The 18039-nt window shown below is 56.9% G+C and overlaps 5 protein-coding genes across 5 annotated transcripts; 2 read left to right on the top strand and 3 right to left on the bottom strand.

Annotated features, from left to right (window-relative positions):
* Positions 1-1715: 1715 nt before the first annotated feature.
* On the top strand, positions 1716-2236 carry CGGC5_v009709 (uncharacterized protein; the record flags this gene model as incomplete). The annotated part of the gene is made up of 2 exons (XM_032021814.1): positions 1716-2062; positions 2116-2236. The coding sequence occupies 2 exons, from the start codon at positions 1716-1718 to the stop codon at positions 2234-2236; spliced, it is 468 nt and encodes a 155-aa protein (XP_031881242.1).
* A 266-nt stretch (positions 2237-2502) lies between these two features.
* On the bottom strand, positions 2503-3978 carry gtr-1 (Glutathione reductase; the record flags this gene model as incomplete). Its single annotated transcript, XM_032021815.1, has 2 exons — positions 2503-3763; positions 3830-3978. The coding sequence occupies 2 exons, from the start codon at positions 3976-3978 to the stop codon at positions 2503-2505; spliced, it is 1410 nt and encodes a 469-aa protein (XP_031881243.1).
* A 1512-nt stretch (positions 3979-5490) lies between these two features.
* On the bottom strand, positions 5491-8523 carry sog2-0 (Leucine-rich repeat-containing protein sog2; the record flags this gene model as incomplete). The annotated part of the gene is made up of 3 exons (XM_032021817.2): positions 5491-7893; positions 7950-8061; positions 8117-8523. 3 exons carry the CDS (start codon positions 8521-8523, stop codon positions 5491-5493), a joined length of 2922 nt encoding a protein of 973 aa, XP_031881236.2.
* A 4176-nt stretch (positions 8524-12699) lies between these two features.
* Positions 12700-14991, top strand: BLM (Bloom syndrome protein; the record flags this gene model as incomplete). The annotated part of the gene is made up of 6 exons (XM_032021818.2): positions 12700-12776; positions 12821-12842; positions 13325-13416; positions 13514-13632; positions 13702-13736; positions 13792-14991. 6 exons carry the CDS (start codon positions 12700-12702, stop codon positions 14989-14991), a joined length of 1545 nt encoding a protein of 514 aa, XP_031881326.2.
* Positions 14992-15315: 324 nt separating this feature from the next.
* Positions 15316-17934, bottom strand: CGGC5_v009713 (uncharacterized protein; the record flags this gene model as incomplete). The annotated part of the gene is made up of 2 exons (XM_032021819.1): positions 15316-17805; positions 17863-17934. 2 exons carry the CDS (start codon positions 17932-17934, stop codon positions 15316-15318), a joined length of 2562 nt encoding a protein of 853 aa, XP_031881328.1.
* Positions 17935-18039: the final 105 nt, after the last annotated feature.

Below are 18039 nucleotides of genomic sequence, written 5' to 3' on the forward strand. Positions count from 1 at the left end.
CTAATGATGGAACAATAGAAGAGGTGGCATACCCTCCACGATGGCATCGACAAGAGAGGGATTGCTTGCAGAACAGTTGACGATAGACAGCGAGTGTGAGTGGTTCTAGGAGGGTTTGATCAGTTCAACTCCAAGAGCAAGGTAATGGCTGGTGAGATCGCTCCGCATACTGTGAGGCGCCATTTCTGACTCGTCGTTTATTTGTGGACGAAGCGAAACTCATCTGAAGATCCGTGACGGGAAACGTCGCAAAGGCCTCATTAGCCGCTAAGTGCATTGTTACCGCAGCCAAGATCTGGGAAATCCGGTTGCCCAGTGAGGGATCATACGAGATACGAGCCTTCTTAATCACCAGAGCCGCCGTTTAGCCATGGGACGGACGCGAGGGAAACGCTTGGCCCCTTCTTGCCAGGTGCCGCTTGCATTCTCGCCATATATGTCGAAGGTTCCTCATGCAAGTTGCAGCTGGCGGCGATTGAGCGGCAAGTCAAGGCGCCGCGGCAATCAAAGTTGTTCCCTAGTACGAGCGTCGGCCGACAGGTGAGCTCAGAGGAGCAACGTCAGAGTCAGGACATCCGCACGTGGTGCGATCTCAACCCAAACTCAAAAGAGCTGTGTCTTGGATGGGACAAACAGGGCCACCAACGCAGATTGTCCGATGAAAGAGCGACTTGGGAGACGGAAAGTCAATTGTCGCCCTGCCCAGATATTTCTGGGCTGCCAAGTGTGATCACCACAGACATCTGAACCTAATATCGGGTTGGCCGCGAGAAGGTTCGGAGGTTACGCAACAGCAAGAGGGAATGAAGAAATGTCATTCGACCTGTTGGTGCAGAGGGTTGCGTTGGTTGGTTGTCGCGGTTGCCGCATTCCCGATTGAGTAGAGGACGAGGTGGTGGCTACCCTGAGAAAGGGTCCTCTTGGCAGAAATCCGACTCGTAGACGGATGGCGTGCTTCACTGGAGGCCTGAATGCCCGAGGCGTGACGACGAGGGAGGTGATTGCCTGGATGCTGACGACAGAGGTAAAGAAAAAGACAATGGCGACAACTGACGACGACGGCAATAGCAATGGTGAGACAATCAATGAAAACGACAACGAGAAGGACCGAGTCGAGGCTGGAAGCCTGCGGGATAATTGAGAGGCTCCAAATCAATATGCGACAGCCACGAGTCCACGGCAGCCACGCCCCACCCCTCCAAGTGCAGCAGCGACTGCGAGGCGATCGTGAGGGTGCCGAATGGGCAAGTGCGCGGCGGATGGGAAAGTGAGCATGGTGTTTTGAACATGTTCCAGAAGGAGCGAAGTTCGCGCCGGCCCCACCCACCACCCACCGGACCCCGTTCCTTCCCCAGAAACTGCAAGGAAACCTCGGAGATTTACCCGATGATCTTCCCCCCACCAGGGTTCCTTCCCGCTGCTGCGTCTCACTGATACGTCCAAGGCCACTTACACGGAAGGCACGCATGTGAGGCGAGTCGACCTGCCACACCACCCGGCACCCAACGTCACTCCCGTCGGCGCGACGTCGTTGCTGGCGGGACCTCACCTCACCTCCAACCAATAACCTACAAACCAACCTGCAGACTCACACAAACCATCCTCGAAAACCTACCTACAAGATATCCTCGGTTGCGTTCGTCGTCCTTTGCCTAAGTAATTGTTATTTTCTGCTTTTTGCTTCAGTTCGCCCTACTACCTAGTAAAACGACACAATGAAGTCCGCCTTCGCCCTCGCAGCATTTGCTCCTCTCGTCGTCCTGGCTGTACCTCCGGCCTGTCTCATGGCTTCTCTTGAACAACAAGGCGTCCCCAGTGGAGTAGAATACATCTGCGAGGTTAAGCAAAAAGACATGCTGGGTAACCTGACGGTCACTTGCGATGCCGAAGATCTCAAACCTGCCTACGAGAGCTTCGCCTCTACCTGTGCGCTGGTTGGCATCGATGTGGCCGGACTGCCTGCGCCATCTTCATCCTCTTCGCCCTCGCCTACTCCGTCTGCCACCAACTCCGATGCTTCCAGCGTTCCTCAAGCTACGGGGGCACCGTCCACCACCATCTCGTGAGTACTGGCCTAACCCAGACAACCCACAGAATGTCACTGACAATGACCAGAACACCGAGTGCTAGCACTTCGAAACCTGCTAGTGCTGCCGCTGCCATTGCACCTCACGCAGTCCTGTTTACAATCTTTGGTCTGTCGACTACGGGTCTCTTCAGCATTGTCTTCCTGTGAGGGGGCCATCAAAAACGTGGAACCACAGCACACGCAAGATCATTCTAAATCGACAGACAGCCAATGGGCATCAGTACACAATGTAAAAACAAGTTTGGGAAAGGGAAAAAGCTTGGTGTTGGGGATCAAAAGGAAATGGGCACGTCTATCAAGCATGAGCATAGCACTGGCGTTACGAGGGGAAAACTGTACTAGTAACCTGAAATTTTACTGAATTGGTATCTTTCCTCCTCTATACCAGGCCAAGCCTGTCTTTATGCAAAAGTCTATTTCAGAGTAACCAGCTCCTCAGCGCTGGTTGGGTGGATGGCGACACAGCTGTCGAAATCCTTCTTGGTGGCGCCCATCTTGACAGCGACACCGAAACCTTGCAGCATCTCTCCGCTGCCGAGGCCGGCAATGTGCAGGCCGACAACCTTCTCCTCAGGGCCGGCGCAGACCAGCTTGTAAGCGGTGGGTCCCTTCTCCTCGGGCTCCATCATGGCGTAGTACATGGCGGTAAAGTTGGTCTTGTAGATCTTGATGTTGTCCTTGCCGCACTTCTCAACGGCCTCAGGCTCCGTCAGGCCGATGCTGCCGACCTCGGGATGGGAGAACACGACGGAGGGGATGTTGGAGTAGTCGAGGTGCGCATCCTTGTACTCGGGGCCTCCGAACAGACGCTCCGCCAGACGACGTCCAGCAGCGATGGCGACGGGGGTCAGCTCGACCTTGCCAGTGACGTCGCCGAGGGCGTAGACGTTCTCGACGCTGGTGTTCTGGTAGTCGTCGACGGGGATGTAACCCTTCTCGTTCGTCTTGAGACCAGCGGTGTCGACGCCAAGGTCCTTGGTGGCGGGCGTGCGGCCAATGGCCCAGATGAGGTGGTCGAAGCCGCCCTCGGAGGTCTCCTTGCCGTCGGCGTCCTTGTAGGTGATTGTGAGCTTGCCCTGGGCGTCCTTCTCAACCTTTGTGGGCTGGGAGCGCTTGTGCAGGTTGACGCCGAGGCGCTCGTACTCCTTGGTGACAGTCTCCTGGATCATGGGGTCGAAGTTGCGCAGGAAGGTGTTGTGGCGGATGAAGAGGTGGGTCTCGGTGCCGAGGGCGTTGAACATGCCGGCGAACTCGACGGCGATGTAGCCGGCGCCGACGAGGGCGACCTTCTTGGGCTGGACGTCGATGTCGAAGAAGCCGTCCGAGTTGGTGCCGAGCTCGGCGCCGGGGATTTCGGGGGGGATGGTGGGGTTGCCGCCGACGGCGATGAGGATCTTCTTGGCCTTGACGGTGGCCTTGGAGCCGTCGTCGAGGGTGACCTCGGCCTCGTTCTTGCCGGTCAGGCGGGCCCAGCCGTGGAGGTACTCGACCTTGTCGTTGTTGAGGTTGCGCTCGTAGATGCCGTTGAGGCGCTTGATGTAGGCGTCGCGCTTGTTCTTGAAGGTCGTCCAGTCGAAGGGGGCCGTCTCGGAGACGGAGAAGCCGTACGACTTGGCCTGGTGGATCGTCTCGGCGATGGCGGCGGCGTTGAAGGTGACCTTTTTGGGGACGCAGCTGGTGCGAGCTTCATGTCAGACAACAAGAAAGAATTGGCGGTATGGGAGGGAGAAGGGGACTTACCCAACGTTCACGCAAGTTCCTCCCAACCTCGAGCCCTCGACGATCATGGCCTTTACGCCAAACTGCCCGCTGGCCTTGCGCGCCGCTCCGAGGCCGCCACTGCCGCCGCCGATGACGAGGAAGTCGGTCTCCTTGGTGATGGGAGCCATGATGCGGGCTGTCGAGGAGAGGTGCCTCTGTATGGATGCGATTCTCGTGGGGGCTGCCGTGGCTGCTGTTGCTGCTGCTCGGGATGCAACGGTAGATGTGCGGTAGAGGGCTTGCATGGAGCGTATCTCTCGAGGGGAGATCGAAAGGTATCGCGGGGGAGGGGGGAGGGGAGAGCGGTGTTTCTTTATGTGCGGTTTGGTGGGGCTGGACGGGGTGACGTCTTATATGCTTGCAGATGCGCGACCTGACAAATGCGGCCACGGGAGACACGAGACGGACGGCGGCGTGCGGCGTGGTGGTGTGCGTGTGGTCCGGGATAAGGCAGAGAGCGGGCGGGTAGCTGAGGAAGGTAAGGTAGCTGATGTAAGTTTTTCTTCGGGGGCTTCTCAGGACAGCGGCAGGTCCGTAGGTTGGTGTGGATCGGCGGGTGGGTATGATCGAATCGGCGAACGGAGCTGTGCGTCGGGCTACTTTTGCACTGCGAATTGCAAATCACAGCTGTTGTTCGGCTGCGAGGCAAGTTGCTTACCCACCACCGCTGCAAATCTACCTAGGCAAGGAGGTAGTGAAGCTCCATATGCACGGGGATGAATCATCACCAATCAATCTACAATATCCCCGCTAAAGAAAGCCGTGGAATTGGGGGATAACTAAGCACTGGTTACTGCAAAGACACGCCGAAGCCCCCGCCATCGGATTGACGTAAACAGGGGTCCTGACTCTTCCCGGCGCGTCGCATTGCGGAATCCACGGATTCCAAATTGGACCTCGGCCGAGGTACGCAACTTTCGCGTCTCCGGGGTGGGAGCTAGTGGAGGTGCGGTGACATTGGCGTATAGGATTGACAATGCGTGCCTGATAATTGATCTGACAATATTATGGTGATGTGATAATGACAATTCTTCAGTTTTTGGATGGCTAGAGCCAATCAGCCAGTCGACGTCATTCAGCGGCTAGACTGGTCTAAATCTATCCAAGTGCCCCAAGTCGACGGACCGAAGCTTGGCTTTACGCTAGCACATGCACAGTTGCTACGACCATTCATCTCACATCATTTGAACAATAGGACACAAATCTCAAAAGGTATGAACGTCTATTTTGTTCATTATGTTGCCGAGGGGCAGTATCTAAAGTACAGTGCAGCTGAGTGACGGTTGATGTCGACCGTGATACGTGAACTCGTAGCGGGAATTCCGCAGGAGCCCCAGGCCTCCATGTCCAGTATGCATGGAGATGGCATCAGCTTGCCGCTTCGTAACTATAACATTACTGGCATTCCTTGAACCTCTGTGTCCAGCCAGGAACTTCTTGAAGGAGTGTATGGTTTCCATCCGTAAATGAGTATGACCTTGACGCCGTGCTATGCGTGGAAGAAGGATGAAGCAATCGACAAAAATGTGTGATCATCGAGACCAAAAAGAGAAGAAAAAAGGGCGTGACGAGTCTTATTTTGACTCTTTCTTTTTGCCCAAAAATGTGCGTCGAATCCAAGGGCTTGCTACGCGCTTCGACTAGAAGGCGACTTTGCTTCCGTTGAGTCGTAAGGGCACCGGGCCGGGGCCGAAGCCGTTCGGGCTAATGACTGATGATGGGGTCATGGCTCCTCCGTCCGAGGAGAGAGATGACATGGAAGACATGGTGAAACTAGCGGCCGAGCTGTTCGTCATCGTTCCTGTTCGCGACATCGAAAGCCCGCCCATCGAAATGAGGGCATCTGCCCTTTCAAAGACGTTGCCGTTGAACGCCGCTGCGAAAGAAGCGCTCTGAGGGGTCGAGGGAACCGTCGCCTGTACTGCCGGTCCCAGCGCCGCGCTCTGGGGAGTCATTGGCAGTTGTACGGGCGGTATGGCCGGTCCACTACCGGGGCTGAAGGTGTTGGAGCCGGAAGATTGCCGCAGCAGGTAGCTCCAAGGCGACTGAAGAATGGTGTCTCGTGTTTCCTTCATAGCTTGCTGAATAGGGCGCAGTCTGACCCTGGTATCGGGAGGAAGGTTGACCTCGTTGAATGCGTGTCGAATCTTGTCGCCAAATACCCACCAGGAGTCGATAAAGTTATTGATCAGGCTCCTGAAAGCAGGCTGACTCATGATGCCAGGCTCCTTGAGTTTAATGAGAGAGAGACGGCTTCGAAGCATCTCAGTCTGCTGGACCGCTGTACCGCACTTGTTGATGAGAGCCTTCCAACACATCATCTCATCGTCCGAAGCGCGACGGCCCATGGCCTTCTTTGCAAGAACAGACATGTGATTCTGAAACATGGGTAACGTCCTCATGACAAGCTCTGACGACCTTTGCAGAGAGAGGAAGATCTTCTCAAAGTACCTGTCGTCTTCTGTGAAGTCTGAAATGCCGCGACCGCCAGACGAGGCCGAGGCGAACGATTCACCTGACCGGGGAGTCGCCGATGTAAGCGTGGCAGTGCGAGTAGCCACGGCTCCGTTCATGTATGGCAAAGGTACGTCCGTGGCAACTCTGAGGTTGCTTGGGTTGTGTAGAATGGGACCAGGGCGGGGCCGCTGCGCAAGTCCAAGGCGCTCGGCAGTGGGTGTGATGGAGTTTTCGCGTGAGTGTGGCTTGATTGTCTCTCCCATCGCCATGGCTCGAGCGGCCGTCTTTCCGGGTATGGCCTCTGGAGATATCGACGCCAGAGTACACCTGATCTCCATAATGCTATTATAGATGAGCATCAAAAGAGTGCGAATGTAGCGCGGATCTCCATTGTCGACGAAGGAATCGATGTTACCCGCGAGGAGCGTGCAGACATGGGTGTAGGCGCTGACCAAGGTTTGGCAGGCACGGTGAACGTTTTCGTTTTCGCGACCCGCCATCTCGTCACCCACAACAGCAGGGTCATGCTTCTGAATCTCCTGCTCCAGTTCCTCAACGTGGGAGTTGGTGTTGTAGAAGACGATTTCGAGGCTTGATCTCTTGGAAGAGCCGTCGCTCGTCAAGCTCATGAGCATCTGGATCATGGGATGAATCTGAAAAACGGCGTAGAGAATACCCTTGGCAGCTTCAAGGATTGGATCGTAGACTTTGGATTCGCGTCTTCGCTCGGGCAGGACAGAGAGTCGTCGAACGTAGATCGGGCGTTGAAGGAAGGGCTCGGCCGGGCTATTGGGGCTCTTGACGGACATGCTCGCGGGCGGCGGTTGCATCGCAGAGCCGTGGCTGAGGCCTCGGTAGTGACTGAAGCGGTTGTTGGCCGTAGTCTCGTCCAAGGTGCCGAGTTGAGAAGCCTTCTGAGACACAACTCCCATACGCCTCGCTCGAGATTCGGGTCGATCCCCTCGGGTTGCCTGCAACAACGTCTCTGAATTGCTTCGAAGTCTTTCGTTGACATTTCCAATAGTCAGAGGCATTACCCCGGGGCGGCGGATGGCTGTGTTTTGCTGAGACAATCCGCGGTAGTGAGACTGGTTGGGGATCGGTGGAGGTCTGATCAGATTCGGGGATCGAATATCTGGGACGTCGGTGCCATTGACCTTGATGGGGAAACGGCCGCTGACTACACGCTTGATGGGGGGCATCCGAGGCGTTTCCATGCCTTCGCTAGATTCCTCACCTGCAGTGTCTGACTCTGCACGGCCATTCATGGCATGTTGTCTTAAAAAGCGCTTAATGTGTGCAGTGACGGCAACCTCGGTGACTTCGCTCTCTTTCAGATATCCTTCATTGGGAGGGCTGCTCGCCTGCACTTGTAACACCTCTCGAGGCGGAAAGGTGATGGGGTTACCGTCAAATTTGAGCACCTGAAGGGAAACCATATCGGCAAGGGCTACTGGCAGCTCCTCAATACGGTTCTTTTGTACTGAAAAGACCTTCAAAGAAGCGAGTTTGACAATGTCAGGTGGCAAAGCTCGAAGCTTGTTCTTGCTAAGGTCAAGGATTTCGAGCGATTTCAGATCGCAAAGCTAGACAGAAGTCAGACCCGGAGTTATTACTGGCATTTCCCACTGAGACTACTGACCGGCAAAGGGAATTCTCTGATTTGGTTATTTCTAACGTTTAGGTATCGTAGAGAGGTGCATTCGGAAAAGCGAGTCGGGAAGGAAGAGACCTGGTTGTGAGAAAGGGCAAGACTGCGGTCGCGTTAGTCAGAACCGGCCATGCAAACGGCAAAAGAAGTCTACCAACCGTTCCAACTCGTTCTTGATGATATCGACTACCTCGTCTGGTAGTTTTTGGATACCCTTCCGACTCAGATCGATCGTGACGCCCGGCTTCAGCTCGTTGCTGACGGCACTCGCTTCGGCGGCCTGGGACTCGTTCTCGTGGAGGGCGCTTTGCATGGCGTCGCGGGCGAGAGCGATGACCTGGGCGGAGGTCATGGGCGCGGAGGCGGACAAACCGCCGGGCAGGTTTCGGAGGTCTTTGGGCATCGGCGGCAGAGGGGGCGGCGGAGGGATGTTGCCAAGGGCGGCAGCATTTTGAAGCTGGCGTCGGCCTTGTGCGGGATTCTCTGGCAGGCCACGAGCTATGCCCATGGCTGCAGGGCCCAACGCGCCCGAAGGCCGTTCTGAGCGATCGGTTCGCTCGACCATGATGGTATGGCTTCGTTCGACGAAGAGAGGTTGAAGGACGAAGAGGGTATCGATGGTATTGTTGTCGCAGACAAGAAGGTTTGGATCGAATGCAGCGTTTCAGGGTTCCCTCTGGTTGTTGGATGGCCGGCCGAGGGTTGGTCAGGTCTCTCAAACAATAGGAAGACGGAAGCCGGGAGTTTAAGCCAATGGACTTTCGGAACGGGACAGGCTGAACTGCAAGGCGGGCTCAATCATTATGGACAGTCGGACATGCGTTGGAGAAGGTGTGTGTGCGCGAATCGGGGGCGATGGTGCTGTCGCCGACGGGAGGAGGGCAAGGGGAGAAAGATTGGATCGAGAATTGGAACCTGGGTTGTGGTGGGAAGAATTGGATTGGGGAAAAGAGAAGACGAGCCAGCGGCGGAAGCGAAGCGAAGCGATGGCGGACAAGAGGCAGTTGGTCCGTCGCACCTCCTCGCTGAACAGGCCGAGCGGGCGGGAGAGAGATTCGATGCAGACAGACAGACGGGTAGCTGTTTGATGAAGGCAGCGAGCGCAACGGTCGAGGGATTGTCTTTTGTGGTGGTGGGCGTTGCTGAATTGTTTCCTGCAAAGAGCAGAGGCAGGGCAGCGAGAGACCCGAGAGAAGAACGAAAGAGTGGAGATGTTGTCAGGTTGTGCTACGATGAAACTGACATCTTTCAGCCGGAGCTTCTCTTGGGTGGTGGATTGGGCATCTGGGAAGAAGGGATGAGGATTCTTTGGAGGTGGCCGTCGACCGTCTGCAACAGTAACGGAATTCTGGGTGAACGCCCCCCTGCAAGATGCGAGCCGCACGCCTCCACTTCCAAAGGCCGGGGTTGCAGTGGGAGGGAAGGAGGAGTCCCAGGAACTTCAGGAAGCAACTGCCAATCTGCAGCAGCGGCAGGAGCAACACGGGAATGGAAAGCAGGACTGCAGCAGCAGCAAGTAGAGGCAGGTGCAGGTGGACGAGAGGGAGGCACGGGGCAGGTTCTGGACCCGGGGGGCTTGTTGCAGTGCCTGGTTGGCTGCCCTGGATCTCTCACAGCGCCAAAAAAGGGGGCGGCGGCGGACTGGTGGACACAGCGGGACGTCTTTCCAATTCTGGCGCCCGCCTTACGAGCAACGCGCAGATTTGGCAGGCGACTTTCAGGGAGGTTCCGCACCACTCAGGGCCCTCTGAAGGCCGTGGTGACGCGAAAAGCTCATTGTCCCGAGGGCAGGAGCAGGGAAGGGGGAGGTTCTTTCCCTTCTTCTTTTTTTGAGGGCAGGTACGGATACTTACAAGTCCCTTTTTGGGGGGTTGGATTTGCCGCACAGACTGTTGGCGACTGGAGACTGCAGCGGCTTGTGCCACTGCTGTGGTGGCCAATGAAGACGCCTGGGGATTCTGTACCACAAGCTTCGAGGCACGCGACTGGATGGACGGCATGTCTGGGATTGGGACAGAACTTTAGAGCCTGCCACCTATCCGTAAGGACCACCCAACCTCAGTGGTCAGCAAGCAGGGGAAGGGGGAAAAGAAGATGGAAAAAGAAAGAAAAAAGCATCGAGGCCGGGGTGTGGAGCGGAACAATAAAGGGGGCGTTGACCCAGTATCCAGGCTAAAACGCCTCTTTAGCGCGCCGCAACAAATGCAAGGCACCTCGACACGCAGCAGCACATCTGGCAGCATCACCTATTATTATTTCCTACCTACTGTCTACCTACCTTACGGTACCTAGGTAAGGTAGGTAGGTATCTCAACAACCTCACCCAATCCTCACTCGCCAGTCCTCCCGTTACACACCGCTGTCAATATCGATGCACACCTCTCAAGACCCTTCGAAACTTCGAGAGCAGTCTCCCGGCAGTCAGTGGAAGCTTCCATGACGAAATATTCAATTTAGGCCGGCGCTCGTGACAACACCTCCTCGTTTGAAATAAGGCATCTGGTGGCTACACCACGACACTTGGGCCACACACCACCTGGAAAGAAAACAAGCCCAGCCGCACACGGTCCTCGACGAACTGGTCTGCTGTTGGTGCTGGCGCTGGTGGTTCACGTCGTGTTGGTGCGGGTTGATGTCACGTCAAGGAACAGCAGCCGCAGCAGCAGCAGCAGAGGCAGAGCCAATGTGAGGCAAGGCAAGGCAAGGCAAGGTATCTAAGTGGTGCGAACAGGTACTTGCAGCTGCTGTGTCACTCCTTGTCTTGCCTTACGTGACACCTCACTCAGCACCTTACCTGGTATCTGTCTCTCCCAATCGCAAGAATAGGAACCAAGACGCAATCGAGAGACAAGCGCCGCGGCAGTGGCCTGTTACTGGCTGCCCTGGGCTGGAACAGATCAAACGGAACGCTTGCCAGGGCCTGGCCGCCCGGGGGTGTCGAGAGTCCAGAAGCAGTGGAGAGGCCCGGCAACGGTTACAGCGGGCAGCAGGAGGAGGAGAAACAGAAACAAAGACGCTACCAGGAAACACACCAGTTTTGAAAAAAACTGGTCGATAGCGTTGCATTCCATTCAACCTCGCACACAGATTTGCTACGCTACACATCTTTTCCACGTTTAATTCTTGTTCGGTGTTTCCCCGTCCTTGCCTCGCCTTGCCTTGCTTTTTGCTACGTCCATGTCGCAACGACCCAACACGACTCTGAATTTTCAATTTTGAATTTTCTGCCTCTCAGTCCCCGGTGGCATCCTTGGCAGCTGGCAAACCTGGGCTCTGGTGAGATGAACTCTGAAAGGAGAGGCGCAGCAGGCTAGCAGAAAGTCAATGGAAACGAACACATCCAGTTCGCTGCTAGGGTGTTACAGAGTTCTGGATAGTTCGCATCAGTCGCGGCACCTCATCCACGAACGGAAGCGATGACGCCAAACGGCAAAAAGAAGGGTTGCCGTACGGATACTATTTGCCATGCAGGCATCTTGGGCAGATAGGCCCATCGGTCAAGTTCCATCGTCTCATTGATGTGATGCCGACACAACTGTCGACGGCCTCAACGCCTTTGCAGCAGATGCAGCAGCTCGCCTCTGCAGATCCAGGGCCGTGTCCCGGCGGGCTGTCAGATAATACGTCTGTGAGGCGATTTCGCGTTTCTCGTATGTATTTCTACCTTGGACCAGGCAGAGTCCAGAGGTGCGCTCAGTCGTCTGCGACCTTTTTTTTTCTTTTTTCAACCCAACTGCCGTCCTCCTCCGACTCCAACCCCAAGTCTGTTCCAGCTCCATCCGATCCAGACAAAAGGAGAATCCCACAGACACGCAGAATCACCGCCCGCGACTAACCTTGTGGCATATGCCGTACGCACCTTGGGACCACCACGCCTTCCATCGCGCCATGAGCGTGAATCAGGAATAAGCCAGCCCCGAACGCTGCAGCCCGGCCCAGCCCAGACAGAGGAATGATGAGGTGGTTCTTTTGGGCGTGGCTTTGTAAGGCGGGTTTTCCATACGGGCCTACGGCACTTTCAAGGCGTGCCGCAGACGTGGAAGCGGGCGCAGACCCAGCCCAGGCACCTTAGGCAATGAAGGTAGGTACAGTATGTAGACGCAGGCGCAGACGCAGACGCAGAGTCCGTGATGTTGCTTGCTGCTTGGCCGTTGCGGCCGCTGCCACTGATACATGCCCGCTGTGAGGCTAAAGACTGCAGCCGCCGCTACTGCGCTTCCCCCTTCCCCGCCGTCCCCGGCTTGCCTTGCCTTGCCTTGGTTTGGTTTGCGCTAGCGTGCCTTGGGATCCCCCTTCATGTTGTTGAGGCCTTGAGAGGGACGGTAGTGTCAGTGTCCCAGCTGTGCGGGAAGGGGTGGCCCGGGTTGCGCACTTTGACAGCGTCGCCTGCAAAGCCCACCATATTAGGAAATGGCCGAGAAGGACTGGAGCTTGTTTCTCTTTTGTCTCTTCTTTTTTTTTTTTCCCCTCCCTATGAATTTGATGGTGCAAACACGACGCTCCTCGATCCCCTTCTTACCGTGGCGCCTCCGTATTCTGCCTTGGCACCTCCTTGCTGTAGCCGTTGCTTGCTACTCCTCAACTCCTGCCCCTCCGGAGCATTCAGGGTGCACCCGACCCTTTCAGCAAATCCTCCGCTCCTTCACATCCCCGTGGGAGAGGGATGGTGCGGGAAGAACCCGTGTGTCTCAACGTCCCTTTCCCTCCTCACCTTGGATTTTGTTTTGCTCACCTCGAGAGAATGCTCCTCACCGAGACAGGCATATATCTGTGCACTGAAGGTTGGGCGTGCATCCTGAGGCTGCTGCTCTGGCGAAGGTAGGTACTGCCTGAGGTAGGTGGACTTGCCTAAAACTGGGTAGATCGGATAATTCAATTGGCCAGGTAGGCAGCCTACCTATGGAAGGTGCTCCATGCTGGTCAACTACCTGTCGTCTCTGTCCATCTTTCTGAACACTCGATGCTGCTCAGCCACTTCAATCCCGGTTTACCTTATCGAGATATCCCAGACTCCCATCGATCCGAACGACTGGAAACCTCCGATTGCCTATGCCTGTGCGACACGCGTTCACTCTTCTTGGCCGGACACTTTTCCCCCGGGTTCAAGCCCACTTGGTGCTGCATCTGCTCCGCTCCCCGTCTGAGGGCTTTCGGCCAGGCCGGCTCTCCAAGGCCCCCAAAGCCCAACGTCAGACGGACCACCTCCGGACCCGAGCTCGATCATGACTACAACCGGAGCCTCCTCTTGGTCTAGTGCAACATTATGCTACTGAGACCTGCACCACCACCGTCTATCTAAGCTAGCCCAACCAAGAGACACATCGAGCCTGGGCACTGTCCCGTCACGACATCCTCATCAACTCCAGACACCCACCATCATGCCTCCCCTATCCCGCTCAAACTCATACGTCGATATCGACTATACCCTCAGACGCCAGTTCGGAAAAGAGACCTTCAGGTGAAGACATTCACGCCCGCACATGCCTCGTTTTTACATTCACGTCCACGTTTCCGTCTATTTGCCGCCCGACCATGAAGCTAACAACTCATCACAGGCCTCAGCAACGTGAAATCATCGCGACGGCCCTCGCCGGCAAAGATGTCTTCGTCCAGGCTGCCACGTCGTTTGGCAAGAGTCTCTGCTTCCAACTCCCTGCCTGCATTGACCACGGCAGTAAGTACCCGAAACTGCCCCGAGCACTCGCGGACGTTGTCAACTAACGTGATTCCTGTTGCGGCACAGTTACCATTGTCGTTTCGCCACTGCTCAGTCTCATGGTGAGGGATCTTCCATGTAGCCTTAGTCAGGCCCGACAGCTGACAGCTCCATCAGATGAATCAGGTTGAAGCCCTGCGATCGGCGGGCATCGACGCCAGCTCTCTCAACAGCAACACGCCGCCTGCTGAGAGAGACCGCATCAACCAAGATCTAGCTAGCGGCCATCCCCGCATCAGGCTGTTGTACGTGACCCCAGAATTGTGCTCTGGCGACTCGTTCAGGAGACGCATCAAGCTGGTCCACGAGCAATGCGAGTTGGCCCGCATCGCCGTTGACGAGGCCCACTGCATCTCCGAATGGGGCCACGACTTCCGCAAAGACTTCAAGCGTCTGTCATGGTTTCGTGAGACGTTCCCAAAGGTGCCCATTATGTGTTTGACGGCTACGGCGAACCCAGTGGTTCGCGAGGACCTGCTCAAGACCCTTGGTCTTTTGGAGCAGCCTGAGAGGCTTGAAAGCTTCGTCATGTCTGCATACCGGCCGAATCTGCACATTGAAATTAGATACACCAAGGACCAAGACGACAACCGCCTCTCTGACTTTCTCGCGTGGATACGTAGCGTGTACAAGAGAAGGAAAGAAGAGCCGCGCAAGTCGGAGCTTGAAGCCGATGGCGAGCGCCTGGACAACGTCTCGGGTATCATTTACACCATATCGCGAGATGAGTGCGAATCACTGGCGGCAGCACTGAGAGATGAAGGCGTAGGGGCAAGGCCTTTCCACGCGAAACTGACAAAAGAGACTAAAGAACAAACCCTATCCCGCTGGGTGAAGAATGAGCCTGGCTATGATATCATCGTGGCTACTACAGCTTTCGGGATGGGTATCGACAAGAATGACGTCCGCTTCGTCGTTCACTGGCGGCTCCCCAAGTCTTTTGAAGGATACTACCAAGAGGCAGGCCGCGCGGGGCGCGACGGCAACGCCAGTTTCTGCTTTCTATACTACAGTCGTGAAGATTTGCAGCGAGTGCAGAGTATGATTAGGAAAGGCAACCGTGACGGATCGAACTGGGAGGCTCAGGCAAAGAGCTTGCAGAGGCTCGCATTTTACTGCGAGGATACGACAGCCTGTCGCCATGCGCAGATCTGCAAGTATTTTGGAGAGAGCGAGATGCCCAAGTGCGACTATGCGTGTGATTGGCACAAGGATGCGTCGGGTCTGCAGAGGCGTTTGATGCGCGGCTTAGCCGACGAGGAGTGGGTTAGCACCCAAGCTCAGTACGGTCAGTATGAAGGTTATTATGACGACTAGGAGGTTTGTTTGAAGCTTGTCGGGTGCAGGCTTGGCCAGGTGCGATACCCAGGACAGTCGCTGCCCTTTTAAGACTTCCCTTTGATGAACTGGACCCCTTAAGCTACGTTTCTTTATGAGTGCAGCCGATATTGGCTCTAGCGATTTGGTTACCACGAGGTGAACGCCGTTTCATCTGGTGGTATCTTGAGATGACGATGTCCTGCCTTGGGGAATTCCTTTTACAGCCCCGAAAGACGAGTTAGCGCTCCAAATGTTTAAGAACGGTCAATGAAGGTGGAAAAGACGTGATTCATTAGAAAAGGGCTCTGCTAACCCGCTGCTTTAGCTTTGAGAGGCTGGAGGCAAGTTCTGGAAGTAGAATACTGTTGGCGTAGTGACACCGTTCTCCGTCGTGCCATCATAGCCCAACAACTTCATCCGTCCTGACACCCCGTCGAGAAAATCAACTTCATACAACTCGTCGGCATCAAAGACGCCCGGCGATATGTACATGCCCGATTCCGACTGGATGACAAACATCTTATCTCCTCCGAACCACGTCTTCTCCGTCAGGCCCGCGCTCGAGGCCAGGAACTTGCGAGGCGGTTCACCGCTGCTTCCCAGACCCAGACTCTGCACGTTGGAGACCAGGTCGCGGATCTCGTAGACCCCCTTGTCTCCTTTGCTGATAATGCCGCTTTCGAAGTCGGTGAGCATGGTCATCGTCGCATCGTCCAGCGCGGTGGTCCGTCGCACCAGCCCCTTGAACGGCGGGATCTTGGCCGCCGCGGATTTCAGCGCGCTGTCGTGGATCTCGTAGAGGTCCGCCCACGCCTTGAAGGCGCCTATCTCGGACCTCGTGAGCTTGTACTTGGCGGCGAAGTCGCGCACGATCTTCTTGCGCTCGGCGACGTCGGTCGTGGCCTCGATGCGAGTGCGGAAGGACTGCAGATCGGGGTCGGCGAAGTCGGGCATGTACCGCTCGCCCGTACGGGAGCCGTCCCACTTGCTCTTGAGGTCCGCGAGGAGCGTGGACTCCTCGGCGGTCAGGCCCTCGGCCTTGACATGCGCCGGGATCGCGGCCGGCGGCTCGTACTCCCAGTCGGAGTCGGACTCCGAGTCAGAGCCTGAGTCGCTGTCGTAGTTCGCCCGACCCTCGTCGACGTTGTCTGCGAACGTGGAGAAGTCGCAGCTCAGGTCCAGGTCCGACAGGTCTCCCAGCAGGCTGCCCTGGCGCTTCTTCCTGGCGCCGCGGGCAATCTTTTCGCAGTTGAGGAAGCCGTTGTTCTCGATGTCTTCGAGCGCGACCTTCTCATCTTTTGTGGTCTTGAACACCTCGGGGTCGCCCTTGGGTCCCTTCTTGTAGATGCGCACCGCTTTGCCTCCGTCGGCGCTCGCGGCCTCCAAGACCTGGCCGCCCTCAACGGCTTTGGGGACGAACTTGCCCAACAGATCGGGCAGATACTTGCCGGCCCCGAGTGCCTTCGCGGCTTCGACGGCATCGGCGACGGGTGCCAGGATCTGGACCACTTCCGCCGTCACTCCACCGGCTTTCTCGAGGTCGCCCTGGTACTTGAGGCTGGGGACGGCCTCGCCGGTGTGGAGGCGCCAGAGGGTGTCGCATCCCTTCTTAACGCGCGGTGCGAGGTCGCCCTTGAGGGCGTCGACGATGGCCACCATGCCATGGCAGAGCGTAACCTGGAACTCGCGCAGGTCGTCGTCGAAGTGTGTCACAAAGTCGACGGCCGAGTTGATGATGGACTTCGCGAAGCCGACCCAGAACTGGTCCTCGGCCGGGAGCCAGCTCTCGTTGGGGTCTCCAAAGAGGGGATCTTTAGCGTTCTGGCGGCCGTGGAGGAGGAGCTCATGGCTTCGGTGGAGGGAAGTTCGCGGATAGCTCCGGCGCAGGCGCTGGGATGCGGACTGGGACGGCGGAGGCCCGGTCGCGAAGACGATGCCAGGGAACAGGCCTGACAGGCATGCGGCTCCCGCGGGGTTCGCGACGCAGGGGCCCTGACTTACACGCCTCAAACAACCTTCGATGGCGTCGTCACCGACGACTTGCGTGAAATTGGGGCCCGCGGTCTTGGGGAGGTCGCCGCAGAAGGCCGGGAAGAGGTGCAGCACGCATTCTCGGGACTGGGGCGTCGCGCTGCAGTTGGACGGGACGGTGTTTGCGGTCTTTGCGACGAGGCAGTCCATGCTACGCGGGGCGTAGGTGACGTCGTCCACCATGCATCCGGGCAGCTCGATCAGGTCTACGGGGCCGGCGGGCATCGCCGCGCCGGCGATGGTAGACGCGCGGTCCTCGGCGCGCGCCTCGCTGGACCGGACGACGCTGCCGGAGTCGGCTTCGTAGAAGCAGAAGGCGGACTCGTCGTCGGACTCGGCCCACCCGATGGCGTCGCCCGCGTTGGCCGGGACCGCCAACCGGTCGAGGCCTTGCTTGACGATCTGGAAGGGCCCCGATGCCGCGGGCGCCCGCCAGGCTTCCACCCAGAACGTCTGGTTGTCTGCGTACGTGCACGGCGTCGTTGTGATGGTGGCGCCCTGGTTGTCGGATATGGACCAGCAGCCGCCGCCGGCCGCGACGGGCTCGGCGTTCTGGATGCCGGTGCGGGTGGCCGAGTCCCAGCGCTCGCCGGCTGTGGTGTGGAAGCCGTTTGTGAAGTAGAATGATTTCCCTGCGTTTGACGGTTGTTCAGCGCCCGCGACGACGGTTTTGTCCGTCGAGAAGACTGGGAGGTATGTCGAGTTTGCGGCGGCGTCGGCGTAGGTCTCGGGGCATTGCGTTGCTTTGGTCATGAACGCATGCATGCGCATGCCGACTGTCTATAATCATATTGTTAACCTTGGTAGAGTGTTTGTGCGATGCTGTTTGGGACTTACCCAGTCTACTTGGGCTGCAGAGGCAACCGAGACTGTAGCGGCCAGGGCGGTAGAGCATAGCAATGACTTCATCTCGAGAGTGAAAGACAGTTATGAGAAGGAATGACAGTGATAATGAATGTAATTCGCGCTATTGGCGTAATCGGCGTGATGAGCCTAAAGATTGTACTGAAGACC

This window comes from Colletotrichum fructicola, assembly GCF_000319635.2.
Source record: "Colletotrichum fructicola Nara gc5 chromosome Unknown KSG_Nara_v1_contig05, whole genome shotgun sequence".
In the NCBI taxonomy this organism is placed as follows: Eukaryota; Fungi; Ascomycota; class Sordariomycetes; order Glomerellales; family Glomerellaceae; genus Colletotrichum; species Colletotrichum fructicola.